Source organism: Agelaius tricolor, unplaced genomic scaffold (assembly GCF_023055355.1).
Source record: "Agelaius tricolor isolate 1412-34295 unplaced genomic scaffold, bAgeTri1.0.p SCAF_2, whole genome shotgun sequence".
In the NCBI taxonomy this organism is placed as follows: domain Eukaryota; kingdom Metazoa; phylum Chordata; class Aves; order Passeriformes; family Icteridae; genus Agelaius; species Agelaius tricolor.
Window position 1 is genome coordinate 71,102,201 of NW_027269262.1, and position 25,066 is coordinate 71,127,266.

Here is a 25,066-nt window from a genome sequence, read left to right on the forward strand (position 1 = left end):
ATCCAATAATATTAAATTAAATTTAAAATGTTTAGAACACAGAAAATACTGACAAAATAACAAATATCCATGGTGAGGAAAACTTGAACAGAATGGAGCAGCACAGAGAACCAAAAAAAATACATGGGAAACTTGTCGAAGAGAGATAAGAAAATCTTTAAACTAGGAAAACAGTAGTCTTGAGTTTGAAGAAGACAGTCTGTGAAAACAACTTTTGTATTATTAAAAGGAATTGTCTCAACTAACTGGCACCCAGAAATCATATACAAGAAGCACAGCCTGGCTGGACATTCTGGTTCTCTGTTAGGTTTCAGATTAGGATTCTGTCTGTGCACAAAGGCTGTAGAATTGCTGAACTCCCAAGCTTCCTTTCAGTTTCAAGCACTCTAACTGCTGTTCTATAGCAGAAAGTTTTTCTGCTGGGCCTGTATTTCTAATGGGAATATTAATTCAAAATGAAAAATTACCAGAGGGCAAATAATGGCATAAAACATGCCATGCAAAGTGATTCAGATAATATAAACCCCATGGAAGTTCAGATTTTGGTATTTGCTGTGTTCACAATGAGAATCATGAATCTGACCACAATTCAGCAGCATAATATCACACATGTATTTTTTATTTTCCATCCAATTATGAGAAGAAAATTGTTCCCTGCAGAAACAGAGAAAGGCAAACATATTAAAAAAGCTGATGAAATTTTCTATCAAACTAACAAAACATAAGAAAAAGATATTCTCTTTTTCTTTTCTTTTGCTTAGTCTCTGCCAAGTCATCTCCATGAATGTGACTAAGAGGTTATTTTCTCAAAATAGAAACTCCATAAGAAAGCTAAGAATATGTCACTTATTGTAATATTTCCTTGGTTAAAAGAAAAAACAGTTATTAAAAAGTTACCTCCACAAACTTGAATTTCCCTCAAATTGACATAAATAAAAATTTCTGTACCATGAATGGTTGAAAATTTATAGATAATCCATAAAAAAAACCTCTGTACATCATAGCAGCTGTTTGTGCACTGAATAGTCACTTCTCATTAAAAAAAAAAAAAGACTTCCTTTAGCAAGTCAAAACCATCTTATGCCACTTCTTGGAATAATCTTACTTGGAACTAGTACCAGTCCATGTAAAACAGTGTTCACATCACTTCCACTCACAGAATACAACATGTCCAGCCATTTTAAGGACACTGACATTAAATTATCATTAATAAGGTAGAGCCATTAGAGTGCAGCAGCTGGGGTCTGATTTTCCCTAGAAGTTTTGACCTTGCTAATATCAGGACTTGATAAATCATATAAATTGATGCATGATTTTTAGCATCAATTCTTCACAGAATGAAATGCGTGATTCTTCTTTGGAAAATAAAAATTAAAGCATTCATTAGGGTTTCAGGTATTGCCAAAATGAGTGTATAGAGCCTTTATGTCCTGCAAGAACACCTTTTGCCTCTGTCCTAAACATTGCATTTGAAACTGAGTTCACTGATTCAGCTGCAGGCTTAACATGGTTTCCTCTTACGATAAGAATATCACTTCTGTCTTGTTTAAGTTAAGCTTAAGCCAGCATTTTCTAAATCTATTTGCTTATCTCATTCAGACAACCTGTCATCCCTCTAGGGGTACTGTCTATTTATTTTTGAAAGCAGTTCAAATCAGGATGTTGTCAGCATATTAGTAGTGCCACAGCCTGTGACATTCACAAACCCTGAGAAATTGCAAAAATAAGAGTGAAAATATTTCCCACAAAGGTTTTAGGAGCAGTTCTATGTTAATATGTTGTCTAGAAATCATCACCTTACACCTTTATGCATATACATATGGAAACACTCCCTTCTTCAATCATATCATATGTTTTACTACTTCTGTTATAGAACACAAAACATCTAGAGATTTTAGTACACAAAATAGGTCAGATACAGCTCCAATTCAGCCCTACCTTATTCATAAGTGGGCATTTTCCTTTATTATTCTTTTGTCCAGTTTATTATTTGAGTAAAGTATATAAACACAGATTATGTCATTTTGGGGGACTTCTTTCACCTTTTCCTTGCCCCTAATGCCAACTGCTGGCCAGGTAAGTACTTCTGGTTGTATTCTTCCTTCTATATGCAAGTCTGTTTTCATAACCCCATATCCTCAAGGAATTCTTCATTATATCATACTACTTGGTTTTTGGTTTAAGTTTAGCTCTATCTTTCACAAACAGACAATAGGTTTCTTACATTTTCCCTGATCTTTTTAAAATTCCTTAATAAAGTTTATAAATAAACTTTATTTTTTTTTAATGCAGCATCTATTTCTTTTTAATTAACCATATTCTGTGGTTCTACTGAATTACAAATCCATGTATGTTTTAGGATTTAAATAGATCAATTGGGGTACAATAAGAAATATATTTCTTATGATTACTATATTTACCTGTTCCAAAAATTTATTATTTATATAATGTTTTATACATGTTTGTCAGCATGTCTGCTGAAAAAACTTAGTTCCACTATATCCATAGAATCATTAAGATTGGAAAAGGCCTCCAATATTGAGTCCAACCTTTGACTGAACACCACCATGCTAAATAAACCACTGCACTAAGTGCCACATCCAGTCATTCCTTGAACACTTCCAGGGATGGTGAATCCATCTCTTCCCTAGGCAGCTTCTACCAATGCTTAAGAAGCCATTTCTTCACTGAAAGGGTATCCTAACCTCATAAACATTGTGAACAATCCAACCAACATAGAAAAGTTTTTCTTGTGTTAAATATTTTGAGAAAAAGGTCCAGGGCAACCATACAATCAGGAAACTACCATGTCATGTTGCAAATGGTAAATTTCATAGTCTCAGTAAGAGATGTAACAAGCCATCAAAATGACATCAGAATGACCAAAGCAACAGAAGTTCTTTTGTTACCTCATATTTACTACATTAAGGAGACAAAACCCGTTTCATAGTTAAGAGGTATTTTGTGGATTTCTATTTTCATTTACAGAAGCTACAATCTCCCTATATTCTTTTTTTATATATATTGCAAATTATAATTTTAACTCATTTACTCTGTTTTCTTTCTATCTTACTGCCCAAGAAAACACAGCAGAATGTTAGACTTCTCATGACTCCAATGTCACAACTATTGGCTGCAGAGACCTATTTTTCTCTTTCCTGAAATTATTTTTTCAAGTAGAGTGTTTTTAACAGGTTCTGTAAAAAAGCAGCCTGAACAGGAACTGCACTGACTGCAAATAAACCCACTGAGTGTATATATATAGTGTAAATTGCATTAAATAATGGTTGATGTGGGCTTGCTATCACATGTCCATTAGATAATTTGAAGACATTCAAAACTACCTTGTGGTTGACAGACATTCTTTATGCAGTAAATTTAGAATTTAAAATTAATGATCCATTGATTTCTGTTAAGTATGTGAGAAAAGTCGCTCTAGTTTAGAATTCATTAGAAATTCTTACAAACAGAAAATTTTACTGTTTTGCTGGTGTCATCTACCACGATAGAAAAGTTAATTTACAGAAAAATAGGCACAAAAAGGTTTTACTAGGTGTCGTCTTACAGTAATCTGCAACCCTCATTTCCTTAAGTGATAACATGACTTTCAGAAAAAACAAATATATATTTATTTACAAGCCAGTTTTGGCAGAAAAAAATACCTGTTGTGCTAAGCAATGTACATTTTTCAATCTCGCCTAGAATTAGTCTAGTTAAAGTCCAAAAAGGCAACAAAATATTGTATTTATTTTGAAATTATTTAGGTACAAAAAGCATTATGTTTAATAACTTCTGATGCTGACTCTATTTTGTCTACTGTTCATTAATATGCTCATAACTACCAAAAAGAAGAAGAGAGGCTCAATTTCTGCTGTCAAATTCAATGATGGACCTCTTACAGTTCTTAGCAATTAACCAAAATTCCAGCCTGAAAATAAACAAAAATGTTTATGGGAAAAGGGATAAAACCCACCATCTTTTCAATATTTGGATATCTTTAAGCAGCAAACATTAGAAACTTTCCTAAATCACTACTTAAAAACACAGAGCTCTCATATCTTGAATGCTGTGACACTGATCACTGTTAACTAAAAAGATCTAATCAGGCTTTTAAAGGGAGATAAGACAACAATGATGACCATAAGCAGTTCCTATCATAGAAGGAAAAACTCTAACTCCAGCTTAATGGTATTACTATGAAATATAATAGACTGCATGGAACAGAATAGAAATGTGGAAAGGTTGTCCATGTTATAAATTATATAACACAACACTAGCACTTCCCATTGAAAATATCAGGAAGCAGTTTTAAAACAAAAAGGTGACAATTTCTCCATACAGATAATTAAGTTGAAGAATTCAGTTTCACCAAATTCTGAAACCAAGAATACAAGTAGGTGTAAAACGGGACTGTAATTAACTGTGGCAAGCAGATTCCTTATTGCCAGGGAATAAATCCAGCAGTATGCATGCAGCCACTGCCTCAGGAAGTCACTAAATACCTGTATCACAACCATCCTATGCACACCCTTATCTTTATGTGTGTTCTCAGGTATTCATTGCTGAATATTGCCAATATACAATATTACAATAGTGGAATCTTCAGTGCCTTCTAGTACTGGAATTCCTTTATTGTGACAGGAGATTAACACCATTACATAACATTCCAAGACTCATTCAGAGGAAAGAAATAAATCCCAAGTCCAACCCTTAGGCACAAGACCACCACATCCTAATGAGGAACAACCTGAATACACCTTTTACAAAATCTATACTCTATAAATCTGAAGAAATAAAAATTGGCAGACTTATTGTTAAGCATCAGAACAGTTGCTTCAGAGGGCAACTAAGAATTTCTACTCTTTAAGGATTAAAATAGGGAAATATCTCAAACACTGCTGATAAAACTCATGATGAAGTACACACATGCTGGAGATAGACGTATTCTTCATCAAGCCAAGATATGCAAGACTACTCTCGGTATCAGAAGATCACAGAAACTGGGAGAGGTGCCAACATCTGTGGAAAGGAAAATGTCACTTCCATCTTGAAGAAGTGTAAGGATCTACAGAGCCACAGACTGGTCAGACTCATCTCAATTCCTGGAAAAGTGATGATACAACTAATCCTGGGAACTATTTCTAGGAACATGAACTACAAAGCAGTGATCAGGAGTCAGCAGACATTAACCAAGGGAAGTCATACTCAACCAATGTAATGACCCTCTACAATGAAATGACTGCAATTAGGGGAGAGCAGTGAATATTGTCCATCTTGTCTCAAATAAAGCTTTTCCCATTGTCTCCCATAACATCCTCATAGAGAAGCTGATGAAGTACAGACTGGGTGAGCAGACTCTGAAGTAGACTGGGACCTGGCTGAATGGCTGGGCCCAGAGCAGGGAGATCAGTGGCACGAAGTCTAGTTGGAGGCCGGTTCCTAGAGGTTTAGACCAGGGGTCATTTTTGAGTCCATTCCTGTTCAATAACTTACTTAACCAGAGATTTTCTAGAGTCTGCATCCCTAGATATAATCAAAATCCAGCTACACATAGTTTTAAACAGTGCCCCGAGGTGACAGCGTGAAAAGAAATGTTGGGCAAAATGACCTCCAGAAGTCTCTTCCAACCTCAACCATTCTGTGATTTTGTGGTACAGAACTCATGTCCAAGAGCATCAGACTAATCCTACCTCTGCCCATAGGCACACATGGTCAATGGTTCTACAAAAATACCTTTTCCAGAGCAAAAGTGAAATCTGTAACATGATACCTTGTTTTTAGACACTACTTACTCCTATTCTGCTAGTACTCACCACATTTTGTCCTCCCCAGATTCACTGTAAATAAGCTTTTTCATCAGCAAATGTGGACATTCAGTATATCTCAAAATTAGACTCAGATTCTGACAGCAATTTCAAGTGGAAAATACCCTAATATGTATGAATAGCAGTAAAAGTTTCTACAGACATTTATTCTCCTCCCCAGTGTCCCACAGTTCTCCCTGGTACAACACTTTTTTGTAAGCCACTAATGTCAGAAAAATAAATAAAATTTAAAAGCTGCACCACTAGTATTTCTGTTCAATTTTCTCCCTGAATGTTTACAATAATCACAAAAACAAATCCTGATAATTAACACATGAATGAAATTATCACAAATAAACAGTGCTGGAAGACACTTTTAAAAGTCATTTAGTCCATTCTCTTGTTCCAGCACATGACCAGCTACACTTGTGTCTCTTCTAACAGGTATTTGCCAAACCTGCTCCTTCAGATTTTCACAGCTTCCAAACAAGCCCTAAAAAAAGTATGCAAACATTTTAAGTTTTCTTTCCATTAAAAAATTCTCCCTACCAAGTTCAGTCCTCCCTAATGCAATCTAAGCTTACTCCTTTCAGCTTCACCATGAGATCAACATGGAAAAGCGATAATTTCCTTTCACTTGTCCATCTCCTTCATTCCCTGGGATTTTCTTTTAGGAGGCTAAATTAACTCATGTGTTTGATTCTTTCCTAACACATACCATGGTTTTTAGACACCTAATTATTCATTCCTATTACTCTCCACTGAATTACAACTGCTCCACATAATTTTTGAAGGGTATGCTATTCCAGATGAGACCATACCAAAGCCTAGTAGTGGGAAAACTTCTTCACAGTGCTTCCTGGCCAGTGTCTGTACATTCCTGTATGACATTAATCTCTTTCAGGATACTGGCTACTGCTCAACTTACATACTATTAGGGCTCCCTGATTCTCTGCCAAAGATCATTTCCCTACACAATTTTTCTTTGTCCTATGTCAACCACATAAACTACCCCTACGGAACATCCCTTGGCATTTTTCCTTTTGAATAGCATCATAACATCATAACCATTGTTTGGGGTTTTCAGGATAATTTTTAATATAATCATGCCATGAGTTGTTAACACAAGAATGGGAGAAGTGTATCTAAAAATTCAGTTAGTATACCAATTAATTCATTTCTTAGTTATATAATAAAAACACTGAACAAGACTGGTTCCCAAAGAGGTCCCAAAGAGATTCAAAAAGATCCTTCCATTCTAACAGTAACCATTTATTAATATTTTTTGTTAACTATAACTCATCGTTTAGACTGCCCATATAGTATTTTAAGTTTCTTGAAAGCCATATGCTTCATATTTACAACACTAGTGAGCAGAAGAACTTTTACTGTTAAGGAAACGGGGAATACAAAGTACTGTATAAAAAGTGTAATATTGCCAGTATCTAATAGTAACAATTAATATGTACACAATTTTATAAGCAGCTAAGTAAGAATATCAGAATATTCTCAGCTCAGAATAATACACTGCTTTACAGAATATCAATTTTATATCCTATTTTTCCATTTTAATTTGTGAAATGTTTTCACCATGTATTCTCAGAAAACATCACAGCTTTCATGACCCACAAGTAAGAAGATCCATTTAAATACATATATTAAAAAATAAACAAAAATTGATTCTGCTTAGAAAGTAATTAGCAAGTTATATGCATGCTTTAAACCAATTATGCATGAGTTCAAAAGTAAACATTTCTTTTGTCACATGAATTTACAATGTATAAACCTCTAGAAGAAAGAAGAGAGAGCAACTTAACTGTTTAAAGCTCAAATAACATCCAAAATACATTTTAGCAATTTGAAAATTTATAACAAATATTTTTAGTTTCTCTTTATGAAAGGAATATTTTCCTCTCCATGCTTTAAGTTCTACTCTAAGACCCAATGTCCCAGCTTTGCCAGTTTCTGTTAAAACTTAAGATTTTCAGATAGCAAAAAAAAAAAAATCATATAAAAGGATCACAGATGAAATACTGGCTCCATCAAAGTCAAAATTTCCTCTGCTTTGATTGACCCAAGATTTCACCTTATATCTGTTGAAGTTCTGAAACATTACAGATATTCTAAAAGCATGAAAAAAATGACATGATATGTTCCTGGTACTTAGAAAGCTCTTCTGATATATTATGTAGATTCATATAGCATTCTATGCATGACTCAGACCACACATATGCATAGACATGCTATAAATAATGCTACATGTCTTATCATTCCAGCTCCTCATGCACAGAAAACACATCACTTGACCAGAAGTTTCATTATAAGGGACATTTGCCAAAGGACAGACAAAAAAAAAAAACCAAAAAAAAACCACAGTAGCAGTAACTCCTTAAATTGTACTCTAATGCAATCACTTAAGTTGCTGATAAGGAGAGCAAGACCTGATTTTCAGTTTTCGCTTTGCGAATGAATGGTTGGAAAGCAAATTGTGCTCAGCTTGTAAAATGCCCTCGCCTGCATGTTCTAAAGGGGAAATTATTTTAAACATACCCTCCACCATGTTCTAATGCTATACAGATGTTACTTAATCTACAGAGAGCAGCTTACTTACGTCTGGGGCTCCTTTTCATTTTGCTGTTTTTGCTGTGGTTGAAGAACGTTATTTACCAGCTCAGTGATCCCACTAAAGGGAAACCACCTGTTTAAACAAGCAAATAATGTGACTGAATAACCAACAAAACCACACTAGTTGAAATGTTTTCTTATCCAACATTAGTAGAAATAGACAGGCAGAAAAGCTAGAGCCAATGGGAATGTGAGCTGCAGAACTAAAGAACTAAGTCAGCCACTAAGGGTGTAAGGGAAGTAAAGTTCTACAAGTCACCAGTTCACAAGCAGGCAGCAAGAACCTACATCCAGCTAACATGTGGATGGAGTAAGAAGCTACAGGCAGCTCTCTTACAAGCCAGTCAGGAAGCAGATGACAAACTACCTGCAGCCTATCAGGTATCAGTGAAAGCTAATACCATCAAAGGTGCAGAGAGCAGAACATGGCAAAGGTAGAAAAGTCAAGCCTAGTGCATCTTGAAGAGACTTTACTTACTGTGTCGGCTGTGGTTTTTGCTCTTCTTTGACCCTAAAAAGATAAGTTTGCACAACTGAGTGCAACATGTTCAAAACAACTACGCTGAATACTAACATCTGTATCAAATGGGAAGGGAAAAGTCCCTATTTTGAATTAAAAGGATTTGCTTTAATATTTGTCGCATGTTTATATTAAGCTGTACTATGGGTTTGTTTTTATTTCCATTTATTTTTAAAAATGGGGAGTGCCAAGAATAGAAAATTTTAATATGTAACTAAAAATTAAATGAGTCATGTTACCTGACTTCCAATTTTTTGCACATAATACCATATTAAAACATTTCCAGCAATACTTTCAGCAATAAATACAAAGGAAGGTGCTTTGATTATGTGAACTACAATCTATTTCTTTTTTATTTGCAACCAAACTGCCTGTCATAGTTCAAGGCAAATCTATAACATCTAATATGCTATTTAAAATGCAATAGATTAAAAGAAAATCTGCATTATATTTATTAAACTACAGTGATGTCAGAACCTGAAGACAACATAACTAAAAACTAAGGAAGGAAAGCAAGGAATTTTACTCAGTGAACTTTACTAGGATTTGCTTAAAGAAATAACTGGATAATACATACAGTAGGGTCTGTTTTGTACTGATTAGTAGTTGTCCACTGTCTTAAGCAAAATATTCCAACTAAAATACATGCTTTAACTTAAATGAGCAAGCTGATGTTCTGTACCAAACCTGTGCTGGTTTCAGCTGGGGTAGAGTTAATTTTCTTCATAGTGGCTGTATGGGTCTGTGGTTTGACTTTGTGCTGAACACAGGGTTGATAATATAGAGATGTTTTTGCTATTGCTGAGCAGGGCTTACACAGAGCCAAGGCCTTTTCTGCTTCTCCTACTGCCACTCTGGGGAAGAAGTTGGGGGTGCATGGGAAGTTGGGAGGAGACACCACCAGGACAGGTGACCCAAACTGGCCAAAAGGATATTCCAGACCATGTGGCATCATGCTCAGTAAGTTGGGAGAAGCAGGAAGAGGGGATGTGTGGAGTGATGGAGTTCACCTTCCCAGGTAACTGTTACACCTGATGGGGCCCTGCTCTCCTGGAGATGGCTGAACACCTCCCTGCCTATGGGAAACACTGAATTAATTCCTTTTTTAGCTTTGCTTGTGTGACTAGCTTCTACTTTCCCTATTAAGCTGCCTTTATTTCAACCCACAAGTTTTCTATCTTTTACCCTTTTGATTCTCTCCCTGATCCTACTGGTGAGGGAATGAGTGAGCAGCTGACTGGGCCTTGTTTACTAACTGGGGTTAAACCATGACAAAACCCAAGAATAGAGACATTGACCCACAGGAATATTTACATCCTCTAATTGCAGGTATTGGTCTTAAATATCAAGTTAGGATCTACTTTCCCTATATGCTCAAAAACCCAAAAAGGTTCCTATATAGATATTCTGAATGTCTCCATAGAGAATACTCTCACCTAACTAAACAGGAAGCACAGGCTCATAATTTTAAGTGGATGCTTGGTGTTGCACGGAAAAATAAAGCTCACCAAAATACCTCCATATCTTGTCCACCATATGATATCACAGGAAATAACTTCATAAACAGGATTCAGTGACTAAATAAGATTTAAATAAGTGGATGATGAGAAACACTAATGTCTTTCCAAAACTGAGTACTGAAAGGGAAAACTGAATATGCAACACACAGTAAAATGTCTTCTAACACAGTTTTGCCTCTTCAGCACTTTAGAAATACATATTAAAGTAACATTCCAGAACAAAAACCAAAATAAATAAACAAAGCCCACAAAATCAAGCAGGAATATTAAACAAAAAAGAAAAAAAAAGTAAAAACAAAAATGTCACATGCCATTGCAATTCCATTCTACCATGCATCTTAATCATATTATTATCTTTAATCAAGATAATCCACACTTGTTTTTCAATGTAGAAAATTCAAAGCAGGACAAATGGGAGGGATAGGAAATCAAAGCATGTCCATACTTTGCTCACAAGGTAGCTCAGGACATTTAATTTAGATGCCCAACATTATGAGCCTTGAGGCTCTGCGGTCAGCTGTGAGGAGAAAACTCCTAGATAATGATTCAGAATACCTAAGTTCCTTATGCAGAACTAGACACTAAAATGTGACCTCCGTGACAACTGGGCATTGAAAACTGAATGTATCACTAATCTATACATTCCTTTCCATACATTATTTTTAAACCTTCGTACTCAACTCTTTTATTACTTCATTGTGAATTGTTCTGCAGAACTAAACAAAGGAAATCCGAGCCCTTCATATAATCAGATTACAACCAACATATTTTCTTTGGATAGTGACCATGGTCAGTAATTTTTCATGTGTGGAACTGAGATCAAATTAGTGTAAGATCCTAAGTGTGTAGTTTGAAATCTTTGGTACACTTTTTTCAACAAGATCGAGCATATTTACATTATAGTATACATATGGTGGCTTCAATTGCAGTTGGAAACCCTCAGTATTTTTGAAAATCCTACAATCAATTTTTAGTTTTCCACCATCAAATAAAACACATTGTCCATTATCAGACACGTTGAAAACCAGCATTTAAAATTAATTTCTCCACATTTTATAGAAACACTGTGTTCTAAGTCAGATATGATATGACCCTAGAATTCAAAATATCTTCCTTACAAATTAATCTTTTTGCCTCCTATAATTCTGTCTCACTCACTATCCACTTTCCAACACTGCAGCTATGTGAGGACAAGAGCTTCCATTATTATATAACAGTGACGCATTCCTCCAGCACTCTCCATACATCCTTCAGTCCCCGGATTAGGAAATTATCTTCCTTGACTTTATAACAAGCATAGAAGACAAACTACAATTTGAAAAGAAATTATTAAGAAATCTATTGAATTAATAGATTTTACCATATGATTTTAAATTAATATTAACCTTGTGGATCAACAGGCCTGAAGCCTTCAGGTGTGCAGCCAGGTATTTATCTTTCAAGGTCAGAGAATGGATACAGATTCTGGATCTAAATACAAAAACCACTGACTAATTTCTGCTTTTTTTTTTTTCAAAAGACTTCATTCAGATGAAATTACAAGTTGTAGCAACTGATAGAAATAATTATACATTAGATGAAATGCACTGAATGTATTTTTAGCATTGCTGTGGTTTAAATATCTTTTTCTAGACAGAAAAGGACGAAAGAGACTCCAGATAACTTGAACCCTGCCTACATGTACACATACAGTTGTATTTCCTTTGGTTACAAGAGCTGGTTTGTGTTACACTGGATTGCATACCCCCATATTTATGCATTGTTTCTATCCTCCTTTCAAAAATCAGCAACAAACAAGTGCTTAAAAGTGCCTTGCCAGGTCAGCAAACCCCCAAACTTCGCTTTTCTCAACAAACCAACTGAAATACCCCAAGCAATATAACTACATTCTGCTCCTTCCAGGCTACCTGTCTTCATTTAATCTTCCTATGTCATTTCAGCTCTATCCACTCAAAACCCTATCAAGAACAGTGCCAGTTCTCATTATTCACTAGAAACAAATTCTGCTCTAAAAACACCAAGAGGCTGCAGATAATGTGTCTGATCTACAGTAACTGAGACAATGTATTCTAACAGTGCAGAATACTAAGTATTTTACCACCTATTAGAGGAGTTTGAACATTTTGTCACTACTTTTTTTTTTGAAAGATCACAACTCCATACACTACTCCACTTGAAAACAAGCCAGGATTTTTCTACTTGCCAACAATAAAGAATTTTTACACCTAGCACTTTGTTAGGGGAACCTCTGCCCTTTGAAACACACACAGCACCATTACTCTTGTGTTCCTCTGCAAGCTGACACAGTCCAAGTCCCAGACCCCTTTGATCTTTTCCAGTAGCTGGAATCATTAAGCTAAATCTCAAGTTACTGTGAACAGTTTTTGATGTTAGATCCTCTCTGTGTACTAAAAATTTCCTCAAAGATTAAGGCTATTCCCACTGGCACAAGGAATGAATATGAGAACAGAACAGAAAGAAGAGGGAAGAGAACAAGAAAAATGGAAGCAGGAAACTAAGTAATGAAATCAATATAAAAATTATTATCCCTTTAATCTCCTAATACTTTTCTATTTTTCAATCTACTGCCACCAGTAAAAGCTTCTCTCTAAAATCTGCTATGTCAAAACCATAAAATATTTTTTCCAAAAGGTGCTTTGGAGACAGGAAAACTAAAAAGCACTCTGTTACCAGAGCTCATCTCTATTTTCACATACTTGGATGCGTAGCCACAAAAACATAGGGGAAGAACTCAAGTGTCTCAATCTATGAAAATAACCCTTAAAATAGACTCTATACCTCCTAGATATTTGTATTAGTTCTTCTCAAGTGATGTTTGGGGAATCTGTATTTTAGAATCAGCCATCCTTGGCAGGGATAAACATCATAACATCTACCTCCAACCCAGAAATACTCACAAGATTCACACTTGCCATCCATGGACCTACAAGCACAAGGAGATCAAATGTTCAGGAGTAAACTGCGTGTACCTAATGTCTCCTAGAAACACTTAGTTGCATGTATAGCATATAACATTCTATATCACTGTCATTTAAAAATATATAGGTCAGTAATTTCAATCTTTTTCTCAATAATAGTCTATGTTTTCCATACTTCCTAACCAACTCCATGGACTAGGATGGACCAGGATAGAAGTTTTTTCTAGCCCTTTTGTTGAAATTGAGAAGATTGGAAAAGCAAGTCAATTTTTTGCTTGAAACTCACCCATGAAAAAAAAAAATCTAAATATATTTTATGATTACTGTTGATGCTGTAATGTTGCAAGTACCAATTTTAAAAAGCTGTTGATGCTTCTAGAGTAGTTATTTTTATCAAATATATTGCCTAGGAAATCCAGGGAGTTGGAGACTTGTATGAAATGTTTAAGTTTAGAGAATGTAGATCCTAATGACAAAGCAGGATATATGTGCAGTAGTCTCAATGAGCAGTGCATGTTACACTAAACTTGATTAAGAATCAACATGAGATTAAATATTAATGCTCCAAACTATCTGGTTTTCCTAAAGCAAATCATACAGGAAGGATGAGGGACAGTCTCAGATCTATAAAAAGAATTGTCACATTTTGCTTCCTCTGCAGATACCATACTGACATTGACCTCCAGCTTTGTTCACAATAAAGAAATAGAAATAGTTGAGAGAAGACAGCAGCAAATAATTTCATCTCAAACCCAGATTTATATTATACGCAATAAAAATGTGGAAAGCTGCTATTTTTCAAATAAAAACAGCAGCATGAATGCTAACTAGTTCATAACTAACTGTATTATAAGGTGAATTAAACTGAATACTATTCTCAGGATTAGGATTTTAACTTATTTGCATTCTGGACCCCACTAACCCAGAGGAGAGCACAGAGATGCAGCTTTCTCAAGAGTCAAGGCACCAACATCTTTGAAGTGTTCTCTCTCTCTTCAATAACTGTCCACAATTTTAAGCAGATTTGAACTATTCCAGAATCACTTCATAGTTAGCAAATGTCTTTTCAATGCAGAACTTGTGAAAAAATTTTAATGAAGGTATGTAACTAGCTTTACCTGGAATTTATATATTCCCATTGTCACAGCATATGAATATAATAATCTCTAAAAGTATTTACCATTGGCAATATTTCTTAATTTAGAACAACTTCCTCCCCTGGAACTTATACCCTTGAAAATGGCACTGAAAATAATATAGATTTAAAGAAACAATGATAAAATTCTAACCTCCCTTCTCTCTTGCTTCCCATTATTTCTGTCAAAAAAATTGCATTCTATGCATAACTATATCCAAACCACTGTGAAGATACCCATTCCCTCATTTTAATTTTGCTGAATGGGAGAGATCATCAGCTCCAGCAACATTTGAAGGTTTCCACCACCCTGTCTTAGAATGCAAGGTCCATTAATCCATTTTCCTAGATTGCCTGCTGTGGACTCTTTCCTTTTTTTTTTCCCCTAAGTCTTCATAACAGTATTTCAATTACATGCCCTGCACCAAATGAACAAACAAAAAAGGGTTAGTTGCAGTGACTACACTCACACATTGGAAGTCAAGACACGACACAAGCACAGTATATAACTTGGCCTGCATCCACCCTTGACAGAACAGGGGAGTTAACACAGACATATATTCAAATATAACCAGCTATTTTCTTGAGAAGGCATTTCTACAGATTAATTATGTTAAATTATGTAAGTATGTTAAACTCCAAGAAAGGAGGTCAAACATAAATCCATGCCAATTACATAACTGTAAAATACTATACATTACTGAATTGATTCTTTGCATTTATTATGATTATATATAAAAACCACATAATAACATGCAGTTTAGCTATTTTGATCACACTTCAAGTCTTTAATTTATATTACTGTTCCAAGTGTTTTATTATTTTAGAGAGTATCAACAGTTGAATTGAGAAGGACCATATTTTGGACAAGAAAGTAATGTCTTGAGGAATATTTTCCTTAATATATATGCAGGTGATTTTACTGTAACTTTGTAATGTTTGTAACAAACATACCAGTAGTTTCCAAAAAAAGCACTTCCACAATCAGTAGAGGAGTGGTAACTGGATATTTGATATAAGTGAACAAGCAGGTGGAGAAGTTGGGTACTTGGGCTAGAAACAATATTTTTTCTGGTACACAGAAAAAATTTAAAACCTAACTAAATCTAAGCTTAAAAGGTTAAACATTCCTTGAAGTCCAAACTAAATTTACTTTAAAGATATCTGACAAACAACAAGAAGGCACCATACATACTTTACAGATAAGCACAGACATATACATGCTCCTGTATAACAGCCTAAGCTGAATGAGATCCCTGAATGAGCCTCAGATGAAGATCATCCATAAACATAACAAGCTCTGTGAGATAAAGCCTACTCTGACATTTAGATGTTAACTAGAAATGGGATGGTTTAATCTAAGGTTCCAGACAGACAAGTTGTAAAGTTTGATGCTAATATTTTTATAAAATATCTACTAAAATGTGGCTCACTGTGACCAAAACCAGTGCTCAACAGCCCTGTACTTTTAACTCTAAAACTGAAGAAATGACAGTATGTTTTGAGTATTTCAGAATCAGCAAAACAAATTGGATTCTGCTTATCTTAGGATAAGAACTCCTCAGGGCAGAAATGCTTCCTACCATTCATTTCTGGGATGGGAGAAGGAGACACTTTGTTCTACAAATGAAAGCTCCCTCGCCTCTCACACATCCTAACTCAGCCAGACTTCTTCCCTGCTATTTGTTATGGTGTTCAGAGTAAAAGGATAAAAATCAATGTCAAACTCACCAATCAGCACATGAGAAAGTTATTATAGCAATATTAAATTAAAACTGTACTATTAAATAAGTACTACAATGAACAGTAGCCATTATGTTATATACAGTTACACATACACTATGTATATATAGTATATACACATACTGTATATAACATATACAGATGTTATGTGCAGTCCCAATAATTCATTCACCAATCAATGCTCTCTTTTGAAGGTTATACAAAATTGCAAGCAGGAGGCTTATACCAGGGAGGTGATATTATTAAAAGGTCTATGGGTTTGTCCAAACATACCACACAGTTTAAAATGAACTACTGCAGCTTTTTCCTTACTAAATATAGGGGAAAAATATTTTAGTTATCACAGATTAAATGGGAATTCTAAGATTTTGAAAGCCCTCAGCATTATAATTTGTTGCCCAGTTGCAGCAGACCAGCTGCTTCCCACATAGGTATCATGTGTCTGCTGAGGGAATGAGACATGTACAAAAACTTGGAAAAACAAAATTATAAAGTAAGAAATAATAGAAGGTCATGGATCACACAAAGCTGTCAAAGAGGGGCAGCAACCAGAAAACAATATAAACAAACCTAACAAAGGAATTATATTGGGTGAAATTGTATCTTTCAATCCTAAAACTTCAGAAGTTTTTTTTCAGATTGTCACATTACTAATATTTTTGAACTAGTAGTCCCACTAGATTTGCTTTTTTATCTGGGTAAAGCAACCAATATCTGTTCATCTCTAGCATCATATATAATAGCTGCAAGATTGGACCACCTAACTTGCAACACATAAAGCCAAAAATTAGCCTGTTTTAGAAATGCAGTAAGAACAAAAAAAAGATCAAATTCATGCATAAGAAGGATGTCAAGGGCAGCAGATGATAAACACACACAAATTTAAGGAATCCTTGAACCATAGTAGATATTCCTTTAAAAGTAGTTTACCTGTTCAGTTTTTATCAGCTCATTTAAAGAGCATCTAATGTTGCATCATTCTTCACTATAATGAATTTCCAAGTCCATTTCAAGGACATGAGATACAAGTAAATACCTCCTTGAATGCAATCAGTTTGTTCTGTCAGTAGACCCCTTTTCAGATTAAAAAAAAAAGGGGGCAATACACCTACAAATAACTTTCAATTTCTGTCAAAAGTTCAACTTTGAGAAAACAGTCACTGTCCTGCTTTATATTTGGTCACACTAATGTCTCCCTCACACAATCTGAAAAGCCCTGAGTTCTCTCTGATCTCAGGTCTCATATTTTAAACAGGCAGAAACACCTCACATGGGAGCCTGACACTTGTTCACAGCCTCTATAAGTAGCAACTGCCTTCAGTCAGGATGTTTTAGCTGATTGAACTTTAAGCACATGCATATTTCAATTCATTGGAGGAAAATAGATTTATTTGGATTTAATTTTTTCCCCAATTTATTAAATGTTACTCTCCTAAGTCCTGTAGATATGTAGATATTTCAGGCAGATGACTTACAGAGAATGAAAGAAATCACTCTGAGACAGCAGGCATCAAACCTGAAAAAAATGTTGGACTTTCCTCTAATTTTCCAAGGAGGAATAGAGACAAAGTTGTCCAATTGTCACATAGCATTTGTTATTAGATGCAATTTTCTGTAATTATGAGGACCTCATAGCAAGCCTTGGGTGAGATTTGCATTGAAAAAATGTTGAAGTTACAGATATCTCTACAACCTAAACTCTAGCAAAGATTAATTTTTGAGAGCTAGCATTCATTTGACTGTATCTATTTTCAAAAAGTCAGGTTTCTCCAAGGAAGAATAGCACTTAGGTCTGCCACATATTTTGTGTAAAGAGGAAAAAAAATATTATGCGTATTTTTTTTACACATATCTTGTGTAAAGAGTAAAAAAATGTTTTTCATTCTTGCCTACAGGACGTGTGAAATGAACCACAATAGCTGCATTACAGTGAGCCATATTCAATACCTGGAAATAAGAATGACTGTAACAAGGTAAATTTTATAGTCTTTTTCATGACCAAAATGCAAACATTTCCCACTACTATAGTAATAACACATGCATAAATACATCCAAATGTAGCATACACATGTACAAGACTATTCAAACTTTAGTAAATTATTATCTCCAAACAGTTTTACCAGAGTGAACTTCTGTAATGGATAATCAAATACCAAATAAGGTTTTGTCCTACAACAGTTTTTCTTAGAAAACACTCAAAAAAGGCTTAAATATTTTAAATTAGAATTTTAATCAAAAGGATTTTTAAGCAGATTTATTTCAGTGTTTGGATCACAACTTTTCTTACTTAATGCAATATTTCTTCTTTCTGTATTGGAAAGATGAGACTTGATGTTTTACTTATGCTTCAAAATGTTTTGCAATTAACTGAAATTCTCAAGGAATTCATAAAATAAAACAGAAAGCCCTAATTTTAAAATTGATACAAAAGCTAGGATATTGAAATCAAACACATTAGGACCTTTTTAGAACATGAGTTGAATTCTAATGTAAGTGTCCATTAATATAGAAATTTCTCCTAAGGGTTTTGAGTTGCTTTTGGATTGGATTTTTACTTTTTCAACAGTAGATGGCATTCCAAGCATCTCCTGCAGAAAGTGCTTTTATAGATGCTTGTTCTATCACCAGCTGCTAGTGAAAGATGCAACCCTGGGCTCAGATGCTAGCAGGTGAATTAAAACCAATTAATTTTAACTCTGTAATTAATTTTAAATGCTCTGGTAATTACTTTGGACTTGATATGTTATTTTGCCTGTTAAACAGCTATTCTATAATATTATCTCTGAGATATCCACCAGCTGAAAATCTTATACACTAGAGCTTAAAAACTACACAGTAGACAATAAGCTATATTTCTGACTGTGACATTTAATTGTGTGAAAGAGATTCAAATTTCTTCCATAGTTCAGGCAATCCTAGAGAAGAGTTATTGCAAAGGCTACAACTGGAACAGAAATTTTAAAAAAAATTATTAATTTGCTCCCATTCTTCTCTTCCAAACTAACTCTAACAAAGAGCCCCTTTTTGGAGCAGACTTGTGTCCTGCAGCCCCTCTGCACTGGATCACTATTGATCACAATGAAGCTCTGGATCACTATTGCAAAACAAACAGGGTGTTGGCAGGACAAGTGCTTCAGCTGTAAGGCTGGATTACTAAATGGCTTGAAAAATTCAAGTTCCCTACCAAACAAGAAACACAATATAACTTTTGCTACAAAAAAAGATATTACATTCTAAGATTTAAACAAGAAGTGAAAAACCAGGAAAAGAAAAAATGAGTGAGAAATACAACAGTAATGCATACAAATTCAATGACAATACTTCCAAATAGTCTATTTATCAAGAAATCATTCATTTTTTTCTGATTTGGTGGTGTTTTTCACATATATCTTGAGAGTTAAAAAGACTCTTATTTAATATTTTATGAGGGAATCATGCCTATGTTATTACATTATTCTATTATCTATTCTATATAATAATATAGAAGCTACTATACATTATTAGGCTGATGGTGGTATTATGATGATAATATCATTATATTATGACGCTATTACAGTATTATTAAGACCTCTTTTGTGAGACTAAAACATAAAATACTGGGGTTTTTCCTGAGAATATATTTAGTTGAATAAAAAAATAAATGGGAATACTTGCAGATAGCATTGAATTCTCTATTCACATACTCTATATAATTTATAGTTCATATCTGGAGGTCACAGGAAATTACTGTGATGTAATCTTATCTGTGATGTAATGTCTCTGACCACATGAGATACTAGAAGTAAATACAATGCCCAGTTTACATGCTACTGAGAGAAAGCATGAGAGGTTTTCTTTAAAAAACAGATGTTGTCTGGTGATTCATTTGATGACGAGAAAGTTTAGAATCATAAATAGAATATTATTATAAACTGTCTGCATGACTAGTTATAGCAACACAGTTTACAATAGTGGAAATGTTCTTCTCCATTGGTTTTATATGCCTGAAACAATGTTCCACTAAGAAAGAAAATATTCCAGAATTGTTTGCTATTTCTGTCTACATTTCTCTTTTTATCAGTATTCTGCTGGGGTTTGCTTGCTATTTGCACCTTTATTTTAAAGTGAACAAAAGTTAGATGATACTTGGAACACCATTTTCCTTGATTTTTTTCTGATGCTTTGTTTTTTATGCCCTTGTCTTGTATTTTTGCATGAGTAAGGCTCCCCTAGTTTGAGGGGTTTATTTAAATTGATCATTTTTGTGCACATTTTCCTTTCTCATATTGTACAGACATATTTACAGTGAGCAAGAAAGTGTTCCCAGAGCTACATCATGGATGCCAACTAAACTGGGGCTTGTATTTGTTTTAGTGAGCAAACTTTGGGCTCCAGACATGAACATAATCCAAACCCATGAGCACAGTCAGTTTTGAAACTACTGACAATTTTGCCTACATGCCACTCTCTCTGCTCTTAAAACATCCAACTCTTAAGGTTTTAAAAGACAGATGGTATTCTCTGAATATTGTTTTTAAAAAAAGGAACTACTTTAGCAAATGCCTTCTAAACAGAAAACAACTAATCAATAAAGGAAATAACACATACAAAAAAAACCTCATACAGAGCACATTGGCAAAATTAATCTTTAACAATTTTGATTTTTTTATCAGAATTAAAATTCTTTCAAATCATTTCTATGTCACAAATAACAATGTAAGCAGAAGCTTAAAAGCATTTAAATGACCTGCTATTAAAATTAATTAAAATATTTTCTTTCAATCTAAGCTGTAAGGGCTTCTGATCAAAGTATCTTGTCTTGGCTGACAATGCCAAGTTTTAGTTTTAAAACCTAAAACTATATTAACCATTAAACTGTATTAATAATCTCCATTAATTCGCATTAGGTCCTGCCACATATGATCCTCTGCAGTGGTCAGTGGCTGAATCAGAGACATTTCCAAGTTGAAGGAGTTGTGGATTTACTCAGCCTATGAAAATCTTGAGGTTTTGGGTCCACTGGGTTTGACATTCCAGAGTACAATGCAGGTTGATGTATCAAGCTGTTCTATATTTCAATGCTGCAGTGACATTATAAATTTATTTTTGCTTTGGGTGTTAATTTCCTTCAGTGTCTTTTTACAGTTTATTCAGAAAATTGCTTTAATAAACAATGAAAAAAGCCCTTAAATTTCAAATGGTACTACTATTTAATAAATTCCATGTTTATTTAAACTTCATTAATTGGCTTTCATAGGGTAACTACTCAGAAATTATTTTAACTCTTCCTCTGAGCAAATGATCTAACCTCTGAGGTCATACATAAATCACAGTTTAAGTCAATACAAGTTGTTGAGACATTTCCTTCTTATTCTGATTCAAAAAGTATATCCCAGTGGTTCCTGAAAGTAGTACATTCATTTCAATAAATGCCAAAATTCCCTCCCAGAATGATGAAGAAGATTGATCATGTGATTACTTTTAACATGTATTCGATTTCAGAATCTAGTATCCCTGAATTTGTAACAATCTTACCATTTTCTGTCTGACTTTTTTCTATATTTTTACTAAGATTAACTTTCCTAGTCAGGCTGCAAAAAGAACTTCAAACAATCTTCAAGACACAAACTCAAGTGCTGGTAACCTCTAAACCTTCTCACCAAAACTTATGGAAATTTAAGTGTACAATTAAACATCATACACTACTTAAGAATACAGTATTCTCTCAAAATTTAGCATTTTGATGTTGACTCAATACCTGAACTTCCTGAAAGGATGCAATGTCATTTGCATGACATTATAAAGTAGAATCTGAAGTTTACCCCCTTTGTTTTCTATTTCCTGGGAATAAATTTACTAACAAATTAAGAACTCAGAATGCTCTCCCTTACACACATCTTACCTGAAATGCTCATTACTCCTTTCTAAGAGTGATCAGTCTGGGATTCCAGAAACTTGGGACTGGCTATAATAGGTTAAAGGCATTTGTAGCAGGGGGAAGGCAGGGATAGGAAAAATAAACTTCAGATCTCAAATTCCTCCTTCAGCAAAACTACACCCGTTCTAGAGGCATTGACAGAATGCCACCTGTAGAAATAGTAATTTTGTGAGCATCATTATTCCTAAACATATGTTATACAAACTCTTATCTGAACAGAAGTTCTAAATGTTTAATAAGGGAATCCTGCATAGCAGCTTTGAATGATCTTTTAATGCCTAAATCTTTATTGTAATGCAGACACTCATTGTTCTCATTCCTAGTGAATAGCAAATATTCATTCGTGTCTGTCTGCAATTAGAGTACATTTAACATTAATAGAACTGCCATTCATGAGGACAGTAAATAAAAATGAAACTTAGTAAACACAAAGTGACATCAAAACCAGCTCAGATAATAGTCCTATGATTTAAAATGTGGTACATGCTAAACATCCTTGAAGAACTCACAAGTTAACAAACTCTGCAGAGCTACACCAGTATCAATTTGCAGCTGGGAGTATGAAACTAAGTTTTGTGAATTCAGTATTTTTTCATACCTATACTAGCAGTATAAATGAGAAGTAAAGGCAATCTACGGAAAACAAGTTTAAAAGTGATTCTCAAGTTCAAAACTTAGTAAATGCCTATGTTGCTGTTTTGTAACAAAAATACTCACTCCTTTCTTCTGAGTAAAGAGGTGTGTGGATTTTTGTTTAAAGAAAACATTTCTGAGATGAAAAACCTACCCAAAACCAGCAAAAGGAGTCAATTTTCAAAACTGCAGAAATTAATGACAGAAGGATGAGATTAGTATGTTTCAGAATGGTTATTTTCATTAGTCATTGTCTACCCCCATCATAAGTTCAATGCACTAAGTTGTGTGAGAGGCAAATGAGAAAACAGTACATTAAATAGATGAATATCTAACAAAACTTAGATCTATTTTCTATCTTCTCTGAATCTCCAAAAGTTAAGCTCAATACTTTTTGTCCCATCATCCACTCAGGGCATGAAAAACAGCAGCCTTTCATTTCTTGGAAATTTTGAAGTTCCCCTAAGTCTTCTGTCCTAAAGCTTATCTAAAGTGTTTAGCCTCTCCTCATGGCCTGTTTTCTAGAGATCTCACCTGTCAACTTACCCACTGCTATTTTCAGCTACAATTTCAAAAACTAAACTCATTCTAGCTGTGCGTTTAGTGGTGTTCATTATTGCCTGACAGTTTTGTAGGATATAGTAATGTTTATGCAACTTATGATAGCAAGTATCCTTTCCATAACCACATGTGCAATTAACATTCATTTTCAGCATAAGAGGCAGTTTAGAGCCTAGATACTGAACTTGGGAATAGATCCATAGTCAGTAGCTAACTTGAATTTCAACATATCATTAAGTAAGCATAGTACTTACTGAATAATATCCCTGTTGAATATCATTCAGTAATTTTAGACCATATCTCTATTTCCTAAAATTAATTTATAACTTTTCTAACATGCTTGTAGGTGCACTCTATTCCACCATTCTTAACATTAATGGATGTGCTTGACAACTTCAGCCAAGTTTCATTTGGTAAATCTTCGTTTAGACAGAAAATCATCCATGTATAGGAAGTAAAACTTTCTGGTTCATTACTCATGGGTAAATATTACTATTCTACAGTAGTTTTCTCTGTAGCAGCTGCCCTGGATTACTTAGGAATGTGTTTTTCAAGAAGATATGAAAGCCTTCCTAAAGATACTCAATTACCACTTCTCTGTCTACAGAAGCTGATATATGTTGCAGAATTAAATTAGATTTTTCTGGCATGATTTGTTCTTGATAAATCCACATTGACTGCTATTCCTTTATTTCTTACCTTCTAGATATTTACAAAAACTTAGCTTATTTCTTTCCCCTGGCTTTCTTGGAATTTCAGTAGACTGATTCACTGCTAAACCTTGGCTCTTCTTCCACTCACACCACCCCAGTTTTCTAAAGGGGTATTCTGTTCTTGCTGTTTTCTCATCTTATATAAGAACATACCCAGAAAAGTGATTCCATCACATTTTCTGAACTCATAAAATAGCTTACAATAAAATCCACAAGACCACAATAATAAGTAATTTTATCCTTTGTGACTTACAAATAAATTTAAAGTCACAACTTTAGAGACAATCTTAGCATCTCAATTAAAATACTACTTCAGCCTACTTTCTAAAGCCCTGTGTTGCTATCATTATATTGCAAGAGCTCTATTGTCATTTTATTACAATGGTTCTATATTGCTAGAGTGTTGTACCTCCTTGATGGTTCTTGCAGGGAGCTCCTCTAGGCACCAACTCTTCCTTATCCTCACAGCAGCCACCAATCCACTCTTTTATAACACTCTTCTGATTGGCTACAGCTGCAGCCTGTTAACATCAGGCCTGCTCCTAATCCTTAATAATTGGCTCAGCTGCAGCTCTTTAGGGGATAAGATTACTTTCTATACTAACTTTATTTACTTACATTGTATGCCCCTACACTGTCTATTCACATAGATACCTTGATCTGAATAAAAATATTAATAGGAAGCACGAGCTTGACCTTCTAGAATAAGACAAAGTATAGAATATCTGCAATCACTTCTGAAATTTTTCGCATTCCCATTGCTGAAAAAAAAAGGCAATGGTCTGTGTAGGTACAAGGTGCTCTCTCTGAAAACAATCACATTAACTAATTAAAAAAAAATTAAAACTGATTAATACTTTTGGGCAACACTATCTTAGAAAGCACAATGGTTTCATATTTTTACATATGATCCCTACTCACCAAAGACAGAGCAAGCACATGAATCATAACCCTGT

The 25,066-nt window shown here is 34.4% G+C and overlaps 1 protein-coding gene across 42 annotated transcripts in view; it reads right to left on the minus strand.

Annotated features, from left to right (window-relative positions):
* RIMS2 (regulating synaptic membrane exocytosis 2) overlaps nt 1-25,066 on the minus strand; it is a 445,153-nt gene that overhangs the window by 375,522 nt on the left and 44,565 nt on the right. For 33 of the 42 annotated variants that reach the window (XM_071421431.1, XM_071421435.1, XM_071421415.1 and 30 more), the window contains exons 2-3: nt 8,908-8,940; nt 8,416-8,502 (exon numbers count right to left, since the gene is read on the minus strand). The exons of the other annotated variants lie outside the window; for them this stretch is intronic. In XM_071421431.1, the coding sequence (XP_071277532.1) occupies nt 8,416-8,502; nt 8,908-8,940 (120 nt within the window). The remainder of the gene's footprint in view (nt 1-8,415; nt 8,503-8,907; nt 8,941-25,066) is intronic. 42 annotated transcript variants of the gene reach the window in all.